At 32.5% G+C, this 20,916-nt stretch overlaps 3 protein-coding genes and 1 long non-coding RNA gene across 15 annotated transcripts in view; 2 read left to right on the top strand and 2 right to left on the bottom strand.

Moving 5' to 3' along the window:
- Positions 1-108: 108 nt before the first annotated feature.
- On the top strand, positions 109-3,190 carry LOC105209581 (uncharacterized). Its single transcript, XM_011180032.3, has one exon. It carries the CDS (start codon positions 2,349-2,351, stop codon positions 3,102-3,104), a length of 756 nt encoding a protein of 251 aa, XP_011178334.1. The 5' UTR covers positions 109-2,348; the 3' UTR covers positions 3,105-3,190.
- Positions 3,134-4,609, bottom strand: LOC105209582 (alpha-ketoglutarate-dependent dioxygenase alkB homolog 6). The gene is made up of 3 exons (XM_011180033.3): positions 4,467-4,609; positions 4,198-4,411; positions 3,134-4,133 (listed from the first exon to the last, which is right to left on the bottom strand). The coding sequence occupies exons 1-3, from the start codon at positions 4,494-4,496 to the stop codon at positions 3,652-3,654; spliced, it is 726 nt and encodes a 241-aa protein (XP_011178335.1). The 5' UTR covers positions 4,497-4,609; the 3' UTR covers positions 3,134-3,651.
- Positions 4,610-4,774: 165 nt separating this feature from the next.
- LOC114803665 (uncharacterized) lies at positions 4,775-6,731 on the top strand. The gene is made up of 2 exons (XR_003752111.2): positions 4,775-6,495; positions 6,570-6,731. It is a non-coding gene; the product is annotated as an uncharacterized LOC114803665 (long non-coding RNA).
- A 475-nt stretch (positions 6,732-7,206) lies between these two features.
- LOC105209578 (uncharacterized) overlaps positions 7,207-20,916 on the bottom strand; it is a 28,976-nt gene continuing 15,266 nt past the window's right edge. For 6 of the 12 annotated variants that reach the window (XM_029038600.2, XM_029038599.2, XM_011180030.3 and 3 more), the window contains exons 3-6: positions 11,955-12,215; positions 11,585-11,879; positions 10,902-11,477; positions 7,207-9,134 (exon numbers count right to left, since the gene is read on the bottom strand). In XM_029038600.2, coding sequence (XP_028894433.1) covers positions 8,442-9,134; positions 10,902-11,477; positions 11,585-11,879; positions 11,955-12,215 — 1,825 coding nt within the window. In that variant the 3' untranslated portion in view covers positions 7,207-8,441. Of the gene's footprint in view, positions 9,135-10,901; positions 11,478-11,584; positions 11,880-11,954; positions 12,216-12,905; positions 13,869-16,334; positions 16,507-20,916 lie in introns of all 12 variants that reach the window. The other 6 variants (XM_011180027.3, XM_054228079.1, XM_054228080.1 and 3 more) reach the window with 5 other exon arrangements.

Raw genomic sequence — 20,916 nt, 5'->3', positions numbered from 1 at the left:
CGTGTAACAGAACATGTTATACTCTCGCAATTTGCAAGGTTCTGAGGTATGGAAATATTTCCATGTATTAGTAAATCTTTATTATAATAGTTGTATCTTTATACAAAATTCTTATTAAGATAACACACAATTTGACCCGTGACAAAAAGTCCCCTATAGTAACGAAAATCATTATATATAGTGGCTGGTGTAATTCCTGAACCAATTTCATCAATTTTCGCCACTGAAGTAACTCTATATCCAAGACTAAGCATTCACTAAATTTTGCTGAAAGATCTTTCATATTAACCGATATATACGGTATAAAGCCTACCAAAAGAAAATCCAATTATTAGCTATATGGAAGCTAGGGTAAGTATAGAGGCCATTTTACCCAAGAGAAAATCATACAGCGAGTTTAGTTCAAATTAGTCGAATGCAAAGAAAATATTCCATCTGAATTTCTATACTAATATCTAAAATATTGTCCAATTTAAATTTTTAGATCACTTTGTTTGAGTGGTGGACGTGATTATTATCCGATTGCAGAAATTATACATAGCGAATTCACTTTTATAGCTTAATTTTGGGCTTAGTTAAAGCATTTCATAGTTTTTCGTTTAACGATATTTTGTGGGCATGGTTCATTAAGATATTTTTATTTTTACAATAGTTATCGCTTGGACAGATATATGTATATCCGGATATCAAGACGCCTGTCATCTTCATTAATGTGATATATGTCTATAACTCCATATCTAACTTTTTAGGTTAACAAAACTATTATACTCTGTGTAACATAAGGTCATAGTATACAAATAATAAATACAGACACTGCATTACGTTAATGAATGATAGGAAAAGACAACATAGTATTATACATTCAAGGTTTTAAGAATGTGTATATATTAGTTGTGTAAATATTACAAAATACAGCGGGACTTGATTGAACATACTTCTATTAGTATAATATAACCTTTTTAAGCATAAATAACATATGTTCTTATTATTTTGTGACTTGGGAATATGCATTATGCACATATGATGTACTTCTATATCATATTTCAAATGAAAACCAATTGCGTTACCGTCGTACCGAGTACAGCACATGCATTGATATACACTCAGTTTTGAATTAAGGGGTTAGGGGTAGTCAGAGACACAAAAAATGAGAATTTTCAGTAATTTTTTTTTTGCTATTAAATCATGTTATTTTACAATTTTTTTGACTTAAAGTCACGAAAATTAAAAAAAAAAATATTAGTGTCTGTGTTGACCCAGTTTCACAAAAAGGTCCTTGCGGTGACAATCATAAGTCCTTGGAGATTCATCTGTAATCAATCGGATAAGAAAAAATTAGTTTTATAAATAGAAAATCCTAGGCCTGAACCAAACTTTTTTTTCAAAAATTTAACAAACAAATTTTTTTCTAGATTTTCGGGAAAAAATCAGCAGTTAAAAATCTTTTCAAATCATAGTTTTGAGAAAAAAGCATTTAAAGATTCACACTAGAGTGCCCGAGCGCTCGTTGTTATTTGTCGAATAACTCTAAAGCAATTATCGGATAAACTTCAAAATTAACGAAAATGCGAAATAAAATGGTTTTTCGAAAATCATACCCCTAACCTCTTAAATCTTCACAATTTCTTAAATTAGAGAAATGCCTTATTAAATAAGGAGCACTCATCAATAACTAATTCGAGTGTTTTTCTCCCCAGGAAAAGCTTTATTAGTTATAATACATTTGTTAATTTAATTTCCTCACGCGATATGTTGTATTCATTTGGAAACAGCTATATTTAATTACTTACTTTTAGATTCAACACTCGTACTATTTAAAGTATTTCTTGAATTAAAGACGCATCACATAGTACATAAATACTTATTTATGTTTGATGACTAAAGGCGGAACAAAAAAGCGACTTCTTCGCTATTTTCAAAAATTGTTAATTTACAGATGTCTTTTACAGTGATCCTCTGTAACCAATTTAGGTCTTGTGGACATGTTAATAATTCTAATTCACCCATTTGCAATGCTATCCTCCTCAGAGCGCCAAGGAGCACTTGTACCAAGTTTTATTTACATATATCATCTCGGGAATTTTATTCTATATTTATCTCGATTTATTTTAGGTGTTACAAACTACCGATAAGTGAACAAAAGTATTATACTCTGAGCAACATGTTGCGAAAGTATAAATATATCTGAACGATTACACAATTAGACTAGTATGAACTTTTATTTTCTATTTTTTGATTGGTAAAGTTTTAATAGCATGCATACACGTTTTAAAATAAATAAAGAAAACCAATAAAAAATATTTGAGTAAAGAGTATAGCACTGTTTTAATTAAGTTAGTAAGAATAAAATGTCTTGGAGAGTACGTCACTTTTTGAAACAAGTACGGGAAAATAAAGGTGATGAGTGTAATAAAATATTGGCGCAAAACAAGGATATTTTCAATGGGACAGGCCAATCAACCATAGATGAGCAGTCTGATACATTATATGGATCACCGAAGCATAAAGAAACGGAGAACAATAAACCACTAACCACACCTGTTGAGGCCAAAGAAACTAAGGATTTCAACATTTTGTCACCTCTTAGTACAAGTTTGGAGAGTCGCTTCAGTCCTTTCACTAGTCCTAAAGGTAGATATATCAATTGGACTACAAAACATAGTGAATTGACCACACAACCTTGGTGCTGCATTAGCGACGTTATAAATTTTTGTGATAAACATGAATACCAAACACTACAGTTTAGCGATCCCAATGTAAAAAATAAAATTGTTTTTGAGGTCAAAGCTCTCTTAGCTGGTGGAATAGCTCCTTTCGACATATGTAAACGTTTCCCAGACAACATACGAAAGCCAGAAGATTTGTGGATATGTATTAGTCGTTGTGCCAGTGTGGAATATCATCTCCAACAAATGTTAAGCCTGTTCCGTAGATCTCTTGCACACCTGCTAGCCGATAAGCTACGAGTTTTAAAACAAAATTTTCGTTTGGCGGTAAATGAATTACGTTTGGATATATCAGCTCACATTAGTTCAGTTAACCTGTATGACCGTAATATATTCGAACATGAATTTCAATTACGATGGGAAGACACGGTCGACTAAAGTATGGAAAAGTAATAGTATAGTATAACTTGAAATTAAAATATTTTGTTTATTGTTTTAATAAAAGTGTTGCATATTTTTTCTGGCTTATGCATTTACATTTATATGTGGAATGATATCCTAACCTATATTCGATCAACATGAAGATGTATTAATTTAAATGGCTATTTTTATATAAGACTTTATTGCTAAAGTAAGTACAACACGCGCTCGAAAACGTGAACTAATTAAAACCAAGACAGTTCACATTGCGAAATATTCATGTATTCGAAAACCCAAAAATATTCTTTCAACAATAAAGCACTTTGTCAGTTCTTGTTCCCCACACTGATAAACAAACGATAAATAGATTGGGCAGCACTAAATTAATAGTGTTTTTCATTTTCCAATAGTCAATGCACCAAAAAAGTGTTCACATTTTAGAACGTTCATGTTTTCGATCGTCCGTGTTATTGTCTAAAAATTAATCCGATAATTACTTTTTTTTAGTTTTTGTCAATATTATTAGCAATATAATAATTCTCTGCATATAAAAGTATGGTGTAATTTAACAAAACTTTAATTTCATTGTAGTTGTTTTTGGTACATGACGTATTGTTAGAGAAATGCGAGTGTCGCGTTGTAAAATACTTCCTATCTTATGGACCATTTCCAAATTTTCATAGTTGCAAATTTTATCACAAAGAATATCTTGTTTGAATTCATCTATACCATGCAAATAATTATTATATAATTGATCCTTAAGTATTAATAAGCTGCGAGGTTCTAAAAGTATTTTGAAGTTAATTTCACGTTTTAAACATTCCTGTTGTGGGGGTTCGGCGTCATTCTTATTTCTCTTTAGGTGCGCCTGATAACCATCTAATTTAGCTACTTCTCGTTCAAAGAAATTAAGTACTGTATATGAACCACAAGAGATAGTCGATATTATTGGATGAAATAATGGACCATCAGTGTGAGGCATAATTCCTTGTCCGGGCAAATATTCATTAACCAGTACATGGTTCGCTTTTCGAGACCGCAAAATATCTACCGCACAATGTGTGGAGAAATTTAATTAATAAATTTAAAAAGTCATGCAGAAATGCCTCACTTAAATTATTTATTTTTTCCATATATACTTGTAACCAATCCGGAATTTCTTCAGCAATCATTCCATTTGGATGGGGTACTCCTCCATAATTAATGAGACGTCTATTAAGAAGTTGAGTCCACTTAGGTTTTGGGGTTCGAGAAATTTGAGACAAAATCTGTTTCTCCTCTTCTGAAGTTATGAAGTTTGGAATATATATTGCCGATGAGGGACACTAATCAATTATAATAGATATTAAATATTAGTTTTCAATTACAACCATTTTTTACCTCGGGGATTTCAAATTCTGAAAAATCCATTATACACTATAATTAATATGAATATATTTAAATCTGAAACTCCACGTCGAATATCTTTTGCTTGTACACAAATTGCAGAAAAAATATATAGCTTATTAAATATTTACATACGAATATCAGCTGACTAACAACTTCATTCACAATAGGATCACAAGCTCTGTCTACGAACTGCTGGCATCTGCTAGCTTTTTGGGAGAGGAAAAATGTCAAAAATTACAAGTTACTCTCCAAGCTAACAATAATAAAGAAACGAAAAACTTGCAGAAATTAACAGATAAATATCTGAGTAATGTGTTTGCAATTACGTCGTATTACATCTTAAAAATTAATCAATATAATATTGAATAAATGCTATATTTATCAAATAATAAAAATAATCATTTAATTAATAGGCATGTTTTATTTGACCAGCAAATTAGGCTATTAGCTTATTTTGTATGGAAGACTTAGCCAACATAATTATGTTGTTGCAATTTTAATTCAATTCAACTAAGCCGTGAACGGATTTCAGTCATTCTCATATTAATCATATACCCCAATTACTACATATTGATTTTTATCGGATACAACAGTCCAGTGGGAAGGTAATAGCCATACTTTTTAGCACCGAATGACGCAAGTCTAAGTCCACTTTCAAACAGGCAACTCCTGTTGCTAATTCTCGGGTGATTCTCTTTTGCTGTCGCCCATTGCGTTCACACGAGCAATTCTTGTTCGACAACTCTGTTCGTGTCTTTCTCTCATTCTCTTTCATATAATATTCTCAACTTCTTGTACGCATCGTTTCCAAGCAAAGAAATATATTTCATTAACTAATTTTTATCGTTATTCTCAATTTTCTAGCACATTTTAATTATATTATGCATATTTCTATATGTTTTTGCAATTACATACAAAATTAAATGATTAAATTCAAATTTTCAAATATATTGTAAACATTAATTTTAAAATGTGTGCAAATGCAACCATGTTACGTAGCAGCGAACTGTTACGAATAAAAACCCAAAGCGTGTTGCCTGAACACAGCAGACCCGGCGCGATTCTCCTCTCCTCGTCGCCTCCTCTCCTATGACCCCTTTCACACGGGCAATTTTTGTCGCGGCAATTCTTAGCTTTATAGGAGAGGGACTATATAAGTCCACTTTCACACGGGCAACTTTTGTTGCTAATTCTCGGGCGATTCTCTTTTGCTGTCGCCCCTTGCGTTCACACGAGCAATTCTTGTTCGACAACTCTGTTCGTGTTTTTCTGTCATTCTCTTTCATATAATTTTCTCAACTTCTTGTACGCATCGTTTCCAAGTAAAAAAATATATTTCATTAAGTAATTTTTATCGTTATTCTCAATTTTCTAGCACATTTTAATTATTATATGAATATTGTATTTGCAAATTACATACAAAATTAAATGATTAAATTCAAATTTTCAAATATATTGTAAACATTAATTTTAAAATGTGTGCAAATGCAACTCTGTTACGTAGCAGCGAACTGTTACGAATAAGAACACAAAGCGTGTTGCCTGAACACAGCAGACTCGGCGCGATTTTCCTCTCCTCGTCGCCCCCTCTCCTATAAAACTAAGAATTGCCGCGACAAAAATTGCCCGTGTGAAAGGGGTCTAACTAAGAATTGCCGCAACAAAAATTGCCTGTGTGAAAGGGGTTTAACCGAAATATCCACCCTTAATTATAGCTGTCATCGATTGGCCAAAAGAACGCTCTATCCTGTAATTCAAACAGACAGGCAGCACTTATGGTGCAAGCCTGCGCTAAAATGTCCTCTTAATCATGCGCTATAGTGCTGAACCACTTTCTTAGCTGGAGAATTACTTAAATCTGCACAAAAATATTTTTTATCCATTCGTTTCGTGCTGCGTCTATGTCTTACGTTTTATTTAATCAATTAAAATGTATTTTAAAGTGAAAACTACAAAAATATATATTTGTATTGCAAAATTTTGGCAACACTCAGCAAGCGGCGATAGAATTTTTAATGAGGTATCCGCGTACTCTCTTGTACGAATTCAATTAGATAACTTTGTTGTTGCTTTCACATGTACAATTTTTGACAGGCGAACAGCGCGCAAAGATAGCGAGCAGAGAAGTGACCAATCGGTGACAGCTTATATTTCGACATCTTCTTCCAATTTATGCGATATAAACTTAATCAAAGGGACAAAATGTAATCTTTGTTATATTAAGAAATAAATATATTAGGGATACGGATCAATATATTATTATATCGATTTCATTACTATATTTGGTATTTTGGGCATAGGTGAAGGTCTATAATCGCAAACATATTGCCACGCAATTCTATTAAGATAACTCACAAACACAGGAAACCATAATATTCGTTAACCTATTTCATCCATGTTCTTCAAGATACTATAGTGTTTTTAAGGACATAATTTCGGTACGATATCGATTATGGTCGTGGTTGTAGTTTTGTCCATTTTCAAACTGTAAAAGTGGTCGAATTAAGTCAAACTTCTCGTAGTACCTAGGAAAACATTTTATTCAACTTATGGCTTACACAGACATAACGTCGCACATATATCTTCTCTATCATCTGTTTTCTATTATTCCATTCAAATTCACACTCGAAGGTTGGTGCTTAAGCGTATTTTTTTACTTGTGTAGAGATACATATGTTGCTGCATACAGCAGAGCATCAAAACTAAAACCTGTAGTTAAAAGACTTCGTACTCATGAGTGTTAAGAATATTTTAATTTCATAAAAATAGAAATATTTTAATTAATAATGTTGAACAAATTTTGGCATTTTGCATAAAGCGCACAATTATATCCATAAATATTGATAATCTTATACTGACTAGTAATAAATAACTTAACAATGATTGTATGTATATATTACCAAAGTTGACTATATTGCTTATCCTTAAATATTAATGAACATTACTATTATATGCTAAACTGAATGCTTCTAGAACATACCTACAACTTAAGTACACTTTTTATAGTCTGCATATAAATGGTATGTATTTATGCAAATGTCAATTGAACTAGCATAAAACTCATAATAAATTGACTATTAAATATTTTCGGCTTTAAAAATTACTCACAAATAAAATGACAGTATAAAAACGAAATTTTGCATACTTTACAAGGTTCTTCTAATATTTTTATATACTCTTGTCTATATAAGTAATATTTCTTAAATATATTTTTTGCAAGTTTCCTGCTTAAATATTATATTTATAATAATATGGAAGACTTTGATCTCTTGTTGTTTATAATAATTACTTCTGTTGTAACTCAAAATTTACGACTTATAAAATTAATTTGTTATAAATGCTTTAAATATGTAAATACAGTATTTAAACTGCTTTCACTGAATAATTTCGTAGTTCTGGTATGTATTTATAATAATGAACATTTTATGTTCCTAAGTATTCATACTTCACAAGGTCATACATTTCGTAGTCCGGTAAGTAATATTTTTATAGTTTTTCAACAAATTGTGTTCAAAATATATTAGTATACAAACAGATAGATTTTTGTACTGATATTTTTTTCTATTCGTTTTTCTTCATTTCTTCATATCGTCACTACAATTAGTTATTTTGCTTGGATGATAACTGATACTAAAGGTGATTTATTAGAAGATTTTACAAAAAATTTTTGACTGAAATGTTTATAGTATTGGAAGAACCACTATATACCTTTCAAATGATAAAGCCTATATTAAATTAAACGTATGATTATGATCAGCATGTTCGCATGCCAATTTGACTATCATTACGTTTATTCTTTACCTTTCTTTATTTATTATGAGCAAAATAAAAATAGTTGCTAAGTTTTAGAGAGTTTTAAGGGATTGATGTGTATAATTTTTACTTCAACACTCTATCAAAAAACGGATAAAATGTTATATTAAATTTTTAAAAAGTACGTAAACAGAAGTAGTAATAGTTTCAAAACTAACTACCTTCATCCGATAATTCGCCAAACTGGCTACCGAGTAAAACGTTGTTATTAGTGGAACTATTGTTATTACTATGACAGTTATCATTAGTTATGGATTTCAAAGTGGTACCGAGAACATAACTAGATGTTTTGTCATGAACTTTTGTTCCGGTAGTAAAATTCTCAATATTTATTTCGTCTTTGTTGTGATTATTGTTATTTGTTTCGTTTTTATAAATGTTGGCGCATATCTGTAGTTTGAGTGAGTCACAATAGCTGGTTCTTTCATTATTGTCACTATTATTGCATATCTTCGGTTCTCGTTCTCGTCCTTCCGCAAGTAAATGCTGATTATGTGAAACTTTCTGTATGTGTTGAAATGTTTCTTTTGTTTTATCATTAATGTCTTTGATTTTAGGAAGGTCAACAATTTCCTCACATCCAATAGCACTTCCTTTTGTGGGCGAACACTCGGTAGATATGGTTATAGCTGTTTTTGGTTGACTATTGTTAGATTCTGCTTGTAAAACTAGCATTTGCCGTGCTCGTGTAATGCATGCTACACATGGACATGGTCCACCGAGTCTTTTCGCTAATTTTGACCGTAATTTCAACGCGGGTCCTAATTTCATACCCAAGGAATGCAGCAAATGTTCTTCAGTGAGCAAGGGTAATCCACTGCCATCAATGCATTGATCACGGAAATGCTGCATAAAAAATATATAAAATTATTTTATTTCTAAGGATACAAACATTAAGTTACACATTTGAGGAGAGTGTAGTTCTTTTGTTAGGTATGCAATTGAATTAACAGTTCTGACTCGTGTGCTCACATTCGAACCCCCACCCGGTGTTGAGTCCCTTCTCTAAAGTCAATGAAGTCAAATTTAATATGTTTTTTGAAATCAGCGCCTAGGGCTTGTCGTTTGAATAGATTCAGAACTATCTGTTCCAGCTTTAAAAGTATTATATTCAGTAAAACTTGTTGGTGAAGCAAAATAAAATATTAATTTTTCCTTTAGAAAGACAGCCTTATTGCGGTTATGTAACTTTAACTTTTTATCCTTAAACGCAATCCCATGAACATAAATTCAAGGTTACAAGAGACGACAATCGCAAGTCGTTCAAATGCTTTGAGGCGCTAATGTCCATTTACTAAGCTGCAAGATCAGCTTTGTGCCGTGACACCCACGTTTCGACTGAAATTACTAATTGACACCACCAATAGATAATAAGACGGAAAGGGAAAGAGGGGAGAAATGTACAAATCTTTGTACAAAAGATATTGAACAGATAACTATAATGATATCATGGTTTAGTAGAATCTTTAAGTAAATTGAAGACTACACCCAATTTTCATTTCCGTTTTCATTATACATTTAAATCACACAACACATAAGACCTGGGCTGCTGACCAGTCAATGAACAGCAATAACATACAAGTATGTATATACAGATGTTAGTATAGATGACATAGCAAGGAGAAATGAAGGTGAGTTACCTAGCAAAGTAAACGACCCAACGGATATAATAAAGGCGTAACATTGCAAATACAAGTTTACCAAAGTGGTTATACGGAGGTGTACGACGATATCAGGTATTTGACAAGCGCATGAACAGTAACAAAGTAAGTATATAACAACGAAACATAGAAAAATACAGCATCTGTGTAGATGTATGCATGTATATAAAAATCGACAGCATCCGTTGCGCTACTGATGGCAACATCTCAACAAGATATTCAAGTGTCGTCGTAGCCATAAATATAATTTAATATTCTTACTCCAACTGCTTTCCAATTTAGTTCAAAAGCGGTGTGGCATGCAGCTTCAAATCCAGCCAGCATAGGTCGGCTACGCATATTTGACGATGCATGGACGGACAAGCGCTCTAGAATGTGATAGCTGGCTTCCTTACTCAATGGCCGTTACATGTTTTATATACTTAAGTTAAAGAAATATTTATGAATACACAGTACTATACATATGCATATATAGCATTGGTAATAGTAGTGTCAAATATCCAGTTCTTGAAGAATGAATGATGAACACATACATGCATGTACTAAATGTGAATGGGTGAAAATGGTGCAGATATTAATAAAAAATCTTGGCCTCCGTATAAAATTTCGCAGTAGCAGGTGAATCAAATACTACATTTATAATTTGATATTTTGTTTTTCACTTACTCGTAAATAATATTGTGTATTGCAGTTGTAAAATGTTACTTTTTATTTATTCGCAATAATTATATTTTTATAAGAAGAATATGCTAATACAACACATACAGAATTTTTATTTCAATTTGTCAAACTTTAAGAAACGATATAAACAGGAAAATAAATGAATACCTCTTTTTTGAAAATACCAAAATAATTGAAATTTGCGGTTAATAGAAAATGTTTCGCAACTTAATAAAATAGATGATTTTTTATAGAGATAAGTGTTATATAATAAATAAGTAATCAAACATACCTGAACGTAGTCTGCGCAGATATCAATATCACCTACAAATGCACATACGTCATCTACTGTCCACTGAGCAATTTCCTCACTTTGAGCTTGACATTTTGGAATAGTAGCATTGCACTGCGTAGATGGTTCTGGTGAAAAGCATAAGCGGGCATTACTGTTCGCTGAACCAATAACCAATTTGTTTTCAGATATTGGTGATGAGAGAACTTTTGCTTCATTTGAAGGGAAATCGTTTCTGTTGCTTGCTAAGTTCAATTCCACTTTAAATTTTTTAGTCGCTGGTGGTTGGGAGCTCAAGTCAAGCGGTACTGTGGTTGTACTTGTCAGTGCAGACGATTTTCTTTTGGAGGTTGAAATACTAGAGTTAATCGATGTAGAAATTAATTTATGTTGAAGACTAGACTGTTGTTGCTCTTGTCCAGGAACACTGAGCGCAGGAGATACATATTGGGCGGCTTGTTGTAATGCCACACTGAGGTTGGGATGTGGCAAGTTTGAATTGGAGTTTATTTGCTTTGAATTTTGCTGGAACGAGCGAAGTATGGTCTGAACCTCTACTTCTTTAGCTGCACGCGCCTACATCAATATAATGTTGATAATCATAACATTTTTTTTATTAAGAATGAACATTTTTAAGTCAGGAATAAAAATAATATATATTTGTTTTTATTTTAGTAGCTTACCAGAGTTACCAATGCTTGAGTACTGCTCATATCGATCATTGGTAGACACACACTTTGTGAAAATGGTAGACTATTCAGAAAGGAAGCGGCAGCAGCCGCTACCGCTACTTCTCCTTGAGACATAGGTAATCGCGGTATTAATTGAGGCGATGCATCTTTACTCGGCAAGGAACCCGACAGAGCTCCAACGACGTTCCTATTGCCGCCTTTCTGATTTGCATTTTTGTTAGCAATTGGAATAGAAGAAGTCGATTGTGAAGTATCAAAAAATGCATTATAACGAGTCGAAATGGAGCTAACAAATTTAAGTAAAATCAAGGAATATTAAATATAATTGCATATATATGTATATGTATGCTTTTAAGCTTACTTTATGGAGTTTGTATCATTATATTTCGCTGCTAAATTACGCATAATATCAGAATAGTTTCTCGACGAATAATCTGTCTGAAACACTGTCGTCGTAGTTCCCAAATTAGCAGTTTCTGTACTAGCAGTAACGCAGAGAGGTTGATGCCCTGCAGATGCCACTTCTTGAATACGTAGGAGCGAAGTTAATGGCATTAGGGCTTCCGAAGAAATTTGATGTGGCGATGGACCACGGAACGATGAGGGTGTAGTGCTTCGGGATCTAAAAAAAAAAAAAACAGTTTAAAAACTTATATACGTATATGTACATATGAAAGCTTCCAAAAGTCAGTATGTATAAGAAAATTTCATGTAAGATACATAATAAAGCCTTAGAAAATAAGAAACTTATATAATTAAGATTTTATTTTAGTTTTTCTGATTGCGACACATTGTGTTTGCAGGTACATATCACTCATGAATATTCATCCTAATGAAAGTAGGTATGGAGCATATGTTGTCATAAATATGAAATTGGCAAAGGTGGAAAGGATACATTCATATATACATGTATTTTCATAAAAGTGAACAAAGATGAAATTTATTTTAAACGGTATAAACTTCTTTGGTTTCGGTACTAGTAATTGTTAATCCAGTTTTTGAGACTTTTCTTACTTCTAAAGATATAATATCTACAAAGTTTTATATTTCCATGTAAACAAATCTAATAAATTTATATTATTCACCCATATGAAGCCATATTAATTAAATACATTTTAAAAGAGTAATAATTAGTTTAATTTTATTGTTAAAATATATGGAAACAGTTTTAATACTATTAATCGGTACCATTAAGGAGTTCCAGGAGTAACACTTTGAGCAGTTTTATAGAATCGCAATCAACCAAATTAAATATGTATCTTCATTCATTATAATATGCAAATTTTCTAACATTTCGCAATTTTTATTATACCTCGAAATTGATGACTGATGATCACCGTTGGTACCTGGACTAAGTCTTTCGCTCTTCACATTGTTATTTTGTTGATGTTTCTTTTGAGCTATTTGTTGGTTTTGAGGATTTGTTTGAATTGACTGAAATTGTTGACAATGTTTTCGATGAGGACTGTTTGATAGGTTAGTGATAGCTACACCACCAGCGGAACCACTGAAAACATTTTGCACTTGATTAATTGTTACATTGTTGCTTATACTATTGCTGACGATATTCCGGTTAGTGATATTTGAATTGTTATTAAAATTTTTAATGGTAGCACTTGCCGTCGACTCCATATTGGCATTGTTTAACACATTGTTAGTTTCCGATGACGCTATTATAGGCGCTAATAAATTGTCAGTATGGTCTATGTCCAAGTATTGATAGACAACATCCACAGCCGCTGTGGTTGGAGAGGAAGCAATCGGCTTCAAACCAACACCACTCAATTGTTTTTCGGTTAAACTAAATCCACCTCGAAAAGCCAGCGTTAGAGATTGTTCACTGATCATCTTCTGGGCAACTGAGACCGTGATAGTAGCAGGAGGAACTGCAAAAGCTGATAATAATAACAGCGGATATGTGCAAATTCTCTTAAAACCGTAGTGCGATATGCTCTTGATACTGTTGTTATTGGTTCGGTCATAAACTATAAAAGTTTATCCATAATCTATTACCGTTGCTGACACGGCTAATGTTGAAGTTAACAAAAAGGGAATATTTCTGTTATGTAATAGATTTTTATCGTATATAGTGTTTTATACATCACAAACTCATTACCGTCGCCAAACGTTTTGTGATTACTGGTTTTGCTTGTGCAACATGCGCGGTGCGGCCTCGCAATGCAGATGCTGATTAATGATAAGGAAAGTCTGTTTGCTGTCGTTGGGTACTGCAATTGATGACTGCTTTAAAATATCATTGGATGTACAACTACTTCTGCAATTGGTGGAAACCGAGATAAATCAATACACACATATATATATATAAACATTTATTTTCATTTTGAATCTTTAGTGAAATCTTTACATACATATGTACATATTGGTTATTTGTGAAATAAATTCATTTTCTTTCATGACATTTTTAGGAACTCGGAATGTCACTGGTATTTATTATCGTTATCCCGAGGCAATAGCATATTTGCATATTTTTGTAATCTCGCAACAAAGTTGCTAAGAGAGTATACTAGTTTTGTTCACATAACGGTTGTTTGTAAGTCATAAAACTAAACGAGTTAGAATAGGGTTATGTATATCAAAATGATCAGGATGACGAGACGAGTGGAAATCCAGATGTTTGTCCCTCCGTGCATCGGATAACTTCAGTAAAAATTAAGATTTCTTGACGAAACATGGTACACATGTTCCTTGGGACAGTGGGAGAGTTGCAACTGAAAATGGGTGAAATCGCACCATTCCCACGCCCACAAAATGGCGATAACCCAAAACCTATAAAGTATCATAACTAAGCCATAAAACCATATAGTATTAAAAGTGAAATTTGGTACAAAGGATGGCGATAGGAAGGGGTATATTTAGGTGTATTTTTTTGGGAAAGTGGGCGTGGCCCCGCCCCAGATAGGATTTTTGTATATATCTAGCAAACCAATAAATCTATATAAACCAAACTTTCTGCAGTCACTTCCCTATGTACACACCATAAATAGGTGAAATCGGATAAAAACCTCGCCCACATCCCATACAAACTGAATCTGAGTGCAGCCTAAGATTTTTTTTTTTCAATGGAAAGTGGGCGTGGCGTATTTGAGGAGTGACATCACTTGTGGAAAAATTGCCTAGCCTTTACTTACTTGTTATAAAATATTTTTACTTTATTCTAATACTGGATAAACCCATTTATTTACAGATATTTCTACATATGTATTTCCGAAAAGCTATCGTGTTTATAGTAAATATACGAGATAAAACCTAAATGCAGGGCACAAATTTAAGGTATTTCTGGTGAACTTGTTTAACAATTTCAATGAAGTAACTAGTGTTAATAGACAATAATTTTTATCTCTTTTCTATGAACATCCGAAGTTTTTTATTTATATTTAACAATTTGAAGTGGATTCAAAATACATATCAATATATATGTACATATGTATGTGAGTCTGGCCTAGTAATATTTTTGACCACTAAGATGAGCGCATTAATTTAGTTGATATTTGTACATTCATACTTAAGTACAGATACAACAAAGAATTTACTATATATGTATGTATATGTGTTTATATGTAGACATTAATATTATTAATTTTTGTTTGTTTATTAAAAACTTCGATATACATGTGTTTGTACATGTGTCGATAGTGCTAAGTGCCAAATATCGATTTGCGGTTATGGACAGATACATTATCTGACAGCTAGAACGATCAGCAGGGCCAATGGCAATGTATGTAGACACTAGCGGAACGGTTTTGAAACTATGGTGTGACCAGGGCTGAAAACAACGTTAAGCAATTGTGCACTTAAACTACTTATACATGTACACATAGATGCACATACATACATACGTAGCTCGCTAGCTATGATGAGCGTTGTTTGAGCTGCCTTTTAATAAGCACCAAGTGTCAATAATACCAATGCGTTCATAACAAAACATTTGAGTACCATTATGATGACTACTTATTATTGCTTTTATACATAAATACGTGCGTAGTATATAGGTATAGACAATCAGTATGTATAAATGGCACGATGTTTGTACCAGGTTGACAAAGTTCATTGCCACTTTTTGTAAAGTTTTAATTTACTTATGTACACACCTAAATGTGTACTTACTACATGTACAGTGTCGTGCCTAGAAAATGAATATAATCAATAAAAGCAAATGAAAGGTAAGATATATAATTTGTGTATAATATTCTCATTAACCCGAAATAACCCACGACTACCATGTGGTAACGCAAAATGTAACGCTATATTTCCATAAATATATTGAAAGATACAGTACAAAATTAGAAACTATAAGCCATTTTCTTATGCGAAAAACTATTGGCTTTCCAGAATTTTAAACTTATTTTGAGTTCTATTCGAGAAATTATTGTATCTGAAAATAAGCTGTTAAAAACAAAATTGAAAAAATCACGTTTTTCGATGTGTCGTGCGGTAAGTACTTCTATATAATGCTTAATTTTCGATTGATTTTTAAAATAATTATACCAATCGATAGGTAATTAAATAAACTATAAAATTTGTCGAAAAGTTTTCTTTTATTATTTTTTTTTAATTTTACCTAAGGTGTTACAATATGATAACCGTGGGTCGCCTAGGGTACTGGTTTTTAATCACGTTGCATGTGATTTTCTTTGCATTTTGAATAGCAAATACAATAAATTAGTAATACAACAAATTAATGGATTTATGACGAAGCAAATGAGCTAGATGAAGTACCAACCACAATTTATATTTAGCTTGAGTACGACCAGACAATGTTTGTCCCGCTCAGCTAAAATCGGATGTGAAGTAGTAATGGCCAGTAAATCTTAAAACGGACTTATTTTTCGTGCTCATGCTGTGAAAATACATATGTGTACTTCATTTCACCAAAATCTGAAACGAAAAAAGTTCTGGACAGTACCGGGTTAAGACATTTTGGGATCAATATAATGTTACAATTGATTTAAAACACCTACTAAAGAGAGGAGTATGGGAGCTGTTTGATTTGGATTTTCTAAAAAATCTGTACATTTTATGTGGAAACATTGGAAAATAGAGTAATGCATGTGGGTCTGGTAGCTCTGACTGACTATGCTCGCAGCATACATACATATAACACATATACTTAGAGATACATATTCACGGAATCCTTTATCAACGAACTGTAGTAAATATAAATATTAATTAGTGCATACTACATATACTTCTTACGTTACTTATAATTAAGCAGATTTTCTCGTGGTTAAGTTAATTCGATTGCATGTTTCCTTATAATGCTTCGCTGCATAATTCGGTTGGTGCTTTACTTGCATTCAAGACATGGCCAATTATATTAGTCTGGTGTAACTAATTATTTCACACACATTGTAATAAAGTTTCTTTCAGTAAATTTATTGTTTTTTATTTAAAATGCATGAACATTGGCTCAACAAATAAGGGATTTAACGCCATTGCTGCAAACATTTGTATTTCATTATGCACATGCATATACATACTACATGTAAAAGTCTTTGACCTGGCAATGAAAGAACATACAGTATACCACATATATAAATAAAAAATATCTATGGATGTCTCCTGTTCTCACACCTCAAAAAAAATGTTGGTTGGAATGAGGATTAGTTAAAAGCATAAAACAAATCATACTACAAAGATTCTATCGATAATCTTTTAATCGGTTTATCACTCTTGAGGGTAGCGATGTTGAGTAACAAACAAAATTTTGACACAGTGTTTTTCATTAAAATGGTACGAACTCTTCAATCCGCATTGTATCTATTTCGTTTTGTACTATTATAAATAATGCTATAGCTATTAAAATTACTTTAACATAAAGTTTATATAATGAAAAAAGTACATATACAAATCTTAATTTTATATCAGTAACATAGTTACAGTTGTACCAAAAATATGTTAAAACAAGTAAGGAGGGGCTCAGTTCGGGTGTAATTGAAAATTTTATACTCTCGCAATTTATTTACGTAATTTTATTAAGATAACACACAATTTGTTCCATATATTCGGTATAAAGTCCAATATAAACGCGAAAATCGTTATAGATTATATATGGGGGCTGGTTTATTTAATTTTACGTTCAATTAAATTTGATATGTCACATATTAACCGATATATACGATATTAAGTTCACTCGAAGTTTAAAAATATATGTATGGAAAGTATATAGAGGCTAGAGAAAATATTGACTTCATTTTGTCCATTTTCGGCACAGCGGCACATTACACTGTCCAACAGCATTTTTGGAACAGAATAGCGACCCTATAATTCTGAAAGGGTATGTTGAGTAGATCATTTTTGTAGAACAAACTTATGGTCCAGCACGTCTGAGTTTTTTTTTACAGTGGGTCAAAGTTTTCATTTTTTGGTCGAAGGGAGCATTATACTATATGAAAAAAATGTTGTAAGTTAATGTCTGAGGGAATTCTTATGGTCAGAGTTGTATTGTGGAATTGTATGAGGATTATTTTTGTGGAGGATCTTAACCCTCTAACTGGTTTCTTTATGGGTCAATTTGACCGTTTTGTCGAGAAAATCAAAATATATCCTTTAAAAAAGGACATTTAAGGATTAAAATATTCTACGAAAATGTTTGGCGGAAAATTTCAGTGGGGGTCACCAAAGACATCATTGTTGTAAATAAAGCTCTTTACGATTGATAAAAAAATTAAAATTTTGTTTTAATAGTGGTTTATTATAGTATGTATATATTTTTTTTGCTTCAGCAGTGGTAGGACAATGGATTAAAGATTGAACTTAATATGCTTTCCTGTATTTAGCTTGACGTGAATGTTTCGATGTGTCAAGGTTTCTGTACAAGCCCCATACGTATTCAGCAAGCATTACAGTTTGGGATTTCCCTTTGAATCTTTCTTCCATTACCTTTATATCCTGATGAAACCTTTCACTGTGTTCATCTGAAACCGCTCCAAGGTTTTCTTTAAAAAAATTCAGATGAGAGTGCAGAAAATGCAGCTTTAGTGACATCTTAACGCCAATATTGTTAAAACCGATTAGCATGCTTTCAATATTTTCTGCATAGTTTTGTGCTTTTGACTTTCCAAGGAATTCTGATATAACCAGCTGCATAAAGTCAAATGCTTAATTTGCAGCGGTGGAAGTATAACCTTATCTTTTGGGACAAGAGATTCATGGATTACATTTAAGTCACCGATAATATTTTCTTTACGTTCTTCGAAATATTTAATATGATAATGGCTGCTGGTAGCACGTGAATCCCATTTACAAAGAAAGCACATATATTTTGTGTATCATGTTTGCATTTCAGTCAATATTGCAATAATTTTGAAGTCTGCGTATACTTCCCATTTATATTTATAGTATTAAATTTTTTTTAATATTTAATATTTGCGTATGTTTCCTCCTTTTTTGTGGAATACGCAACCGGTATTGATGGATGCTGATTTCCATTGTGCAGTAAAACTTAGTACCGCCTTGTACCAGGTCAAAAGACCACTTTCGCAAGTAGTACATACAGTTTTTGCTATCCAAGCTTCACATAAAAATCGTATTCCAAAGAAAAGAAAATATGGTTCTTCAATTGTAGGGAATATCTTTCTTCTGCTTTGAAGGTGCGTAAAATGTCCACAAATAAAACAAAACCAATCTCTTAATTTGCAAACAGAATCCGCCATGCTTATTTAAGCATTAATTGTTCTTTTTTTATATTAATTTTAGTAAAAATCACACCCGATATGTACTGCTTAGTAAGTCAATTATGCTTAATTTTATCACACCCGATTTGTAAGTCACAGCTGACTAGACGCGAGAACTCAGTGTTTGGCTCGGCCGAACTTGACGACGTTTTCACCTACTTTGTATATGTTGGCGTGTAATTTTGCCAATTAATCGTAAAGAGCTTTATTTACAACAATGGTGTCTTTGGTGACCCCCACTGAAATTTGATTTTCTCGAAAAAGGGTCAAATTGACCCATAAAGAAACCAGTTAGAGGGTTAAGATCTTCCACAAAAATAATCCTCATACAATTCCACAATACAACTCTGGCCATAAGAATTCTCTCAGACATTAACTTACAACATTTTTTTCATATAGTATAATGCTCCCTTCGACCAAAAAATGAAAACTTTGACCCACTGTAAAAAAAACTCAGACGTGCTGGACCATAAGTTTGTTCTACAAAAATGATCTACTCAACATACCCTTTCAGAATTATGGGGTCGCTATTCTGTTCCATTCAAAAAGTCTTCATTTGTTGGACAGTGTTATTAGAAGAAGCATATCTCCTTTGACTTTCTTTGGAATATCTGATTTAAGCATTTTTAGTAGTTTTCCACACAATTTAGTATACGACTTCATCCATTTTCAGACTGCATAATGAAGTACCTAAAATGAAATGACTCCAGAAAGTTTGGTTGATATACCTGTAATAGTTTGCGAGATATGTACAAGAAACTTAGTAGAAGGCGGGGCCACGTCCGCTTTCCCACAAATATTTCCCTAGTGTGCTCCTATGTACCAATACCATTCTCATAACTTTATTTATCGCTTAGTTATAGCTCTTTATAGGTTTTCGGTTATCGCCATTTGTGGGCGTGGCAGTGGTTCGATTCCCCCATTTGCGAAAGCAATCTACTTATGGTGCCAGGAAACACATGTTTCCAAGTTTCATCAAGATATCTCAGTTTTTACTCAAGTTATAGCATGCACGGACAGACAGACATCCGGATTGCAACTATACTAGTAATTCTGATCGTTTTGGTATACATAACTCGATATCTAACTCTTTTAGTTTTAGGACTTACAACCAACCGTTAGGGGAACAAAACTAATATACTCTTTTTGCAACATGTTGCGAGAGTGTAAATAGTTCAGCCTAAGACAATGAGATAATAAAACCAAGAAGGGAAACAATTTATTATCTATTATTGAAGCTACGAAACTTATAGAAGATGAATATATATGTATAAGCAAGAAGTCCACAAAATCAATAATTAGTTTTAAATTTTCCCCTCGGCTTAATACATGTGTAACTTATGCTAAAACAACCGAAATTTACTTTACACTATGTATTTTACTACTTCCTGGCAATATATTATTAATATTGTTGTTTAGTTGTCGTTTAAATAGCAAACGAACCGGCACTTCCAGTGCAGTATTGGGGTAATTTTTTAAGCAATGTTGTGGCAACAGGCAGGTTGGTTAGCAATTGGTGTTAAGAATTTCCATTAATGTGCAATGTACCGTTTGTTACTTGCGGTGGCTGCACGCCGCATCGCTTCAGTACATAACAGTGCAATTAGTTCTGCTTCACTGTTTACTGTC

This window comes from Zeugodacus cucurbitae, chromosome 3 (assembly GCF_028554725.1).
Source record: "Zeugodacus cucurbitae isolate PBARC_wt_2022May chromosome 3, idZeuCucr1.2, whole genome shotgun sequence".
Classification (NCBI taxonomy): Eukaryota; Metazoa; Arthropoda; class Insecta; order Diptera; family Tephritidae; genus Zeugodacus; species Zeugodacus cucurbitae.
This window is presented reverse-complemented; position numbering and strand designations above follow the sequence as displayed.